At 33.9% G+C, this 6,527-nt stretch overlaps 1 protein-coding gene across 1 annotated transcript in view; it reads right to left on the bottom strand.

Annotated features, from left to right (window-relative positions):
• Positions 1 to 1,271: 1,271 nt before the first annotated feature.
• Positions 1,272 to 6,527, bottom strand: part of LOC105449446 (neprilysin-like) — a 13,762-nt gene continuing 8,506 nt past the window's right edge. Inside the window, exon 2 of the mRNA XM_011688697.1 lies at positions 1,272 to 1,632. Coding sequence (XP_011686999.1) covers positions 1,373 to 1,632 — 260 coding nt within the window. The 3' untranslated portion in view covers positions 1,272 to 1,372. The remainder of the gene's footprint in view (positions 1,633 to 6,527) is intronic.

The raw sequence follows: 6,527 nt of genomic DNA on the forward strand, positions 1-6,527 counted from the left end.
TGGCCGAGTACAAACGTGGTCGTACGAGCATTTTAGACGAGAAACGTTCCGGGCGCCCGAAAATCGCTACAACTGACGAAATGATCGATTTTGTGCATCAAGCTGTGATGGAAGATCGTTGATTGACTGTTAAGGATATTGCTGAGGCTTGTGGGATATCATCTGAACGGGTGCACAAGATTTTACATCAAGAATTGGATATGAGAAAATTATCCGCGCGCTGGGTGCCGCGCTTGTTGACGATCGACCAAAAGCGCATACGGATGGACATGTCGCGCGAATGTCAAAATTGAACGAATTGAAGTTTGAATTGCTTCCGCACCCACCCTACTCGCCAGATCTAGCTCCCAGCGACTTTTTCCAAATTTGAAAAAATTTCTCGGAGGAAAAAAATATAAGTCATATGCTGAGGTGGAAAACGCTGTAAATCAATATTTTTTAGGTTTAGACAATCAATTTTTTTTTGACGGTTTAAAAGGATGGGAAAAACGTTGGACCAAATGTATCGAGTTGCAGGGAAACTACGTCGAGAAATAAATTTTGTTTTGCTTCGAAATATTTGTTTTTCTTAAAAAGGCCGGAAACTTTTCAAATGACTCTCGTAATATAAAAAATTTACTTTCCTTGCATTTCTGGGATATAAAACTATTTCATGTGGGTCCCAAACAACAACTTTTTGTGAATAACTAAAGTTCTGTAGAAGCGCAAAAAATTGGACTATTTTAACATTCTCTTTTAATGCAAATCCTGTTATATTCGATGATTTTAACAAATTAATAGTGGCAGATATATAAAGCTTTTGCAGTTTTTGCTGACAATTCTCATATTATGTTAGCAAACTTTATTAGCAAAACACAAACTTAATGTGCAACATTTGATACCAATTTACTAAATATTTTAATAAAATTTTGTAACTTGTAGACAAATTGCTAACATTTATTGACTAAGTCGTTTTCTTTCAATTTTTTTATAATTAGCGTTACAGGTGCGCGCGCTATATTTAATATTTTTTTATTACATTTTCTATTACATTATTAACCAATACACAATACACACAACTGTCAAAATATGCAATGGCAATCTCTCACATGAAATAAGCGCAGTGAGACAACCAATCGGCATCGTGGAAAAGCGACAACAATACTTCGAGAAATGCGAGTCATGCTTTTTGTCAGTATTTCAGAAAGGACACATCAATCTCAATATACACAATTGTCAAAATATGCAATGACAGCCGCTCACGAAGTAAGTGCAGCAAGAGAACCAATTAGCATTGCGAAAAAGAAGCAACTCTTAATAAATTTTGAGAGAATTTCGAGGGATGCGAATATCGATTTAACATGCTTTTTTTTAGGTAAGGCAAAGTTATGTATCATTTATACCCACGGATGTCCATACACGATCTGTAGAATTTCTTCGCTTTGAGAGTGGCATTATTGTCATCCGCATTTAGTGATTCTTCGAGGACGCGTTTCAGGATCACCTGCAGCTGATCAGCTAGTATTTCGAAGGTGCTGATGGCGCTCCGATCCTCTGGTATCACATGTAATCGATTCCACGTTCCGCAGGCATATTGAAAGAAGTCAATGCACGGCGCTGCGGTATGATCCATCGCTGCTAATAAACTCGCCGCTATATTACAAATGAATATTAAAATTAATCAAAATTCAAACCCGCCCGTAATGCAAAGCAATAAATTAAATAAATAAGAAGGCCAAGAAACGAGCACACAATGAAAAAGATGTAAAAATTAATGCTTAAAATGAAATTCTAGAACATTTTAGACTTTACAGTCATCTTCAGCTAGTATAATTCAAAACACGCAGTAAAATAAAATAAAAAAACAAGTACATTAAAACACAAAGTCAAAATAATAAAAACGGATTACAGGTAGCAAGAGGCCATGTCAATAAAAATTTTTGACAATTTTTATAAAACGAAACTCTCAGATAATCTTCTTGGCGTCAGGAAGCGCACATGGTCAATAGTCCATCGTCAAACAAACATGGTCCTGCTTCCCGACGCCAAGAAAATTATCTGAGAGTTATGTTTTAGAAAAATTGTCAAAAATTGTTATTGACATGGGCTCTTGCTACCTGTAATCCGTTTTTATTATTTTTACTTTGTGTTTTAATGTACTTGTTCTTTTATTTATTGTATTTACTGCGTGTTTTCAATTGTGCTAGCTGAAGATGACTGTGTGAAATCTGGAACATTCTAAAATTTCTTTAAGGGGGTATTCTAGTGTAACCGGTCAAAAAAATTGATTTTTATCTTTTTGCATATTCTTATAGTTTAGGGTCTTGAAAATGTGTTTCTAAAATATTAAGATGAAATTTGTCAAATTGACCGAGCTATAGAGGTTTAAAGACGTAGCCCTCGTGCGCGTCCATGCGGCTCGTCGCCCTGATTTCTATGCAGTAGACGGATTTTTTGCGTGTCAGGTAGTATTTCTTTACGTAGCCAAATAGTGCTACATATAGTTGAGAAAGGTATTCTGTACGGCCCTGGTATAGCTGACTAAGGGTAAGTTACTGAAATTACTCTTTCCTTTGAAATTATCCACCTTGTAAACGTATGAGAAACTTTAAACACGTTTTTCTCGAAACGACATTTTTCAAATCGGGCGTGTATTTTTCTTACAAACTACTAGGCCGATCGACTTGCGCTTTTGCATACATATAGTGTACATATTAGGCTATCGCCTGAACCTCCAACCTTTTTGATCTCTTAAAAATTACTATTTTTCCGGACCGTGAAAATTAAATATTTTTATCAAAATCAAACTTTTTTTTTTTAAGCATCGCCATTTTGTCTATTGTTCTTTAAATGATTTACTTAGAGGTTCGGGCGATAACCACATTTGTAAGGAATAAAATAAAAAAAAGCTCGTTTATTTGAGATGACGGCCGCAATCACTACGCCCGATAGAAAAGGAATTTCAAAACATGACCTGCGCGTCCATTTGTACCGTGTGTAATTCTCAATAAAAAACATTTAAAAAATTTGAGATGTTACTTCAAAATATGTATAAATGTAAAAACAAAACATTACATTTATAGGTTTAACCGTTTTTATAAAATTAATTCTCAAATATCACCTTAAAAGTGGACGTTCACACTAGAATACCCCCTTAAAGCTTCAATTTTTACATCTTTTTTATTGTGTGCTCGTTTCTTGGCCTTCTTATTTATTTAATTTATTGCTTAATATTCTAATTATTTTCTTTCCACGCGATTATGCACTTATTCATTAAGAATGTTCACTTCTTAATTTCTCTACACAATATCCCTCACAGTATCTCTCACAACGTCACAATAAATCAATTACTACTAAAATAAAATAATACAATAAAGAAAATAAAATGTAAAATGAGCGTTATTAACAGCATTATTGGAGAGAGAATTTAGTAGAAAGGCAGAGTAATGAAAGCTGAACCTGTAAGAGCGAGAATTGAGATATTGGACCATAAAAAAGCGATACCAAACGTTAAAAAAGTGTTAACGAAGCATAGTAGAGTTCTTCGGCAAATGCGAAAAGAATGATTGTTGAATATATGTAAATGAAGTGTCCTCAAGCTTTACAAACATAAATGGAATATTATCAAACTTGTCGGTAAACATACGCTTATTCTCAATTTGAGGATTTCAAAATACATTTTATTTATTTTCACCTTGAAACCTTCAAAAAATTATTTCGTTAGAACACAAGTAAAAAATTGCATAATGCTGTTTCTATTTTGCATGGTTTTTAGTTACCGAAAATAGAACTTTGTGTCGCGTTTATCTGGTAGGGATACCGCGCTACTCCTACTACTCCTGGAAATTTAAGAAGTCTCAATTTATGCGAGAAATATGTATACATAAAATGCTTTATATGAAGAGTTTTGAAAGTATTAAAAAAAATGTCTAAATATATACATTATTGAAGTGTACGAAAAGTGTATCGAAATACTTTGTGCACGTTTTGTAAAGCATTTGGGAAACGTAAATAAAAGTAAATTGAAAAGTGGGAAACATAATAGCAGAGAAATCTGAGATTGGACATATGTAACGATCTTTTTTCTTTTATTGCAAAATTCTTTCGCGCACTAGCGCCCATTAAAAAAGTAGATGTAACTACATAACAATAATATCCATTTTTCTGCACTGCATACAATTTTGTGATGCGTGTCCGTGATACATTCTTTTTCGAAACTGTTAGTAAATTATTATTTGGTTCGTGCTACATCCAAATTTTTGATTAAAAATATTTTAAGTATATTCTATTAATATAATCTATAATTATATATCTCTTTACATATGCGTCATTTTTCTTTCGCTGTAACCTTAAAACGATCCTAAAATCGTCTCTTTTATCGATTAAACATGATTCTTTCCAGCACACCGTTAAGACGATCCTAAAATCGTCTGTTTTATTGATCGGACGCGATTATATTCCAAAACAAAATAAACATAATTAAAGGCAACAGATTAAAAAATCCTTCTCCACGATTAAAGTATAGGGCATCAATGTAGTTCCGGCTGGTAGAAGTTATGCTGAGAACGCAAAAAATTTATGAAATTTAGATCTCCGTTACCTTTTCTTAGTCCAACATAGCATCTAGAGCTGTCACATGTGCCAATTTGCTTCGTACAACAATTTGGCAGTTTGTGGTACAAAATGATACCAGCCGGAACTACGAATTACATGTGCAAACAATGTTGAGTTCATAAAATTAGGCTTGGATGCCTAATAAAAAAGATGTATGTTCTTGAAAATTTGTTACGATGTGTGCGTGAGATATCGATATGGTATTAAACATGAACATATCACTACACATTACTATGTCAATATCGCACGCATACATACTCACAAATTGTCGGTAAAATAGCGAATTTTTGGAGTTTGATCTCGGGTTTAGGATCCCCTTAAGGCGATGCCGGAAGGTCGGGAAAATTTGTACGAGTCGATAAAGCAGACTCTTCAGTGTCCGTGGTATCTCTTGTAAATGAACTTTTTACAATATCTTCTGTCTCACTCAAACACGTGGAATGTCCTTATCTAACTTATTGAAGTGCCATCTCTTGGAAAATCCGGCATTACTGTCAAACGTAATTTTTGCTGTCTTTACCTTAGCCAAGCGTACGAATTACATTCTAATGCACAAATTGCATTCTAATGGATAATTGTTTTTCTACGCTTCCAATCAAGCTTAAAAGATCTTGTATTGTTCGTGCAAGTAATCCGATGCGCGCCAACTACTTATTCGTGTACATATGAGCTACAGAACTTTTGTACCAATGAAATGTTTACGTCAGGTTATTAACGAAAGGTTATGATAGTTGTACGACAAGAAAAAAAGTAATTTTTTCATATTTTTTCGTTTTTACTACAAATTTATACCTAGCGCGTTTATCTCTATTTTATCTCTATTTCAATCCTGTAAAAGCGTTTTCAAATCCGTTCAGTCGTTTCGGAATTAGAATGCAAATGTCGGTATTCCAGCATCGCCTTAAGAGAATGCTGAAAGATCTAGAATTACCAACATTTGCATTCTAATGGATTACTCCGAACCGACTGAACGGATTTGAAAACGCTTTTACAGGGTTGAAATAGATATAAAATGTAAGCGCGCTAGGTATAAATTTGTAGTAAAAATAGAAAAATATTTTTTTCGAAAAAATTAAAAAATTACCTTTTTTCGGGTCGTACATTTATCATAACCTGTCACCTGACATAAACATTTCATTGGTACAAAAGTTATAGCTCATATGTACACGAATAAGTAGCTGGCGCGCATCGGGTTACTTGCACGAATAATACAAGATCTTTTGAGCTACGATTGGAAGCGTAAAAAAATAATTATCCATTAGAATGCAATTTGTGGTAATTCGTACGCTCAGCTAAAGTAAAGGCAGGAAAAATTGCGTCTGGTAGTAAGTGCCGGATTTTCCAAGTAATAGCACTTCAATAAGTTAGATAAGGATTCCACGTGTTTAAGTGAGACCAGAAGATATAATTGTAAGAAGTTCATTTAGAGATACCACTGACACTGAAGAGTCTGCTTTATCGACCTCGTGCAAATTTTTCCGACTTTTCAGCATTCTCTTAACATAATTGCAATATACAGATTTGATAATCTTTTTCCATTATTAAAGTCATTAACTGATTCATAGATATCAATGTCAGGCTGGTAGAGTTGTTGAGAATGAAAAGAAATTAAGAAATTTAGATCTCCGTTATCTTTTCTTAGTCCTTATGTGTTTAGAGTTGTAAACGTGTACTAATATTTGCTTCATACATAAATTTAGCAGCCTGTTGGTACAAAATGGGAATAACCTGAATTACGAATTACATAGCCAAACAATGTTGAGTTCTTACAATTAGAATTAGACTTAGATGTCTAATATGAAAGATTTAAATGCTTGAAAATTTGTTACGATGTGCGCGTGCGATATTGATACGATAGTAAACATAAACACATCATTACACACTACTGCATTAATATCGTACGCATACATATTGTTACGCTCGCGCTCACTGTT

Source organism: Wasmannia auropunctata, unplaced genomic scaffold (genome assembly GCF_000956235.1).
Source record: "Wasmannia auropunctata unplaced genomic scaffold, wasmannia.A_1.0 LD336076.1, whole genome shotgun sequence".
In the NCBI taxonomy this organism is placed as follows: domain Eukaryota; kingdom Metazoa; phylum Arthropoda; class Insecta; order Hymenoptera; family Formicidae; genus Wasmannia; species Wasmannia auropunctata.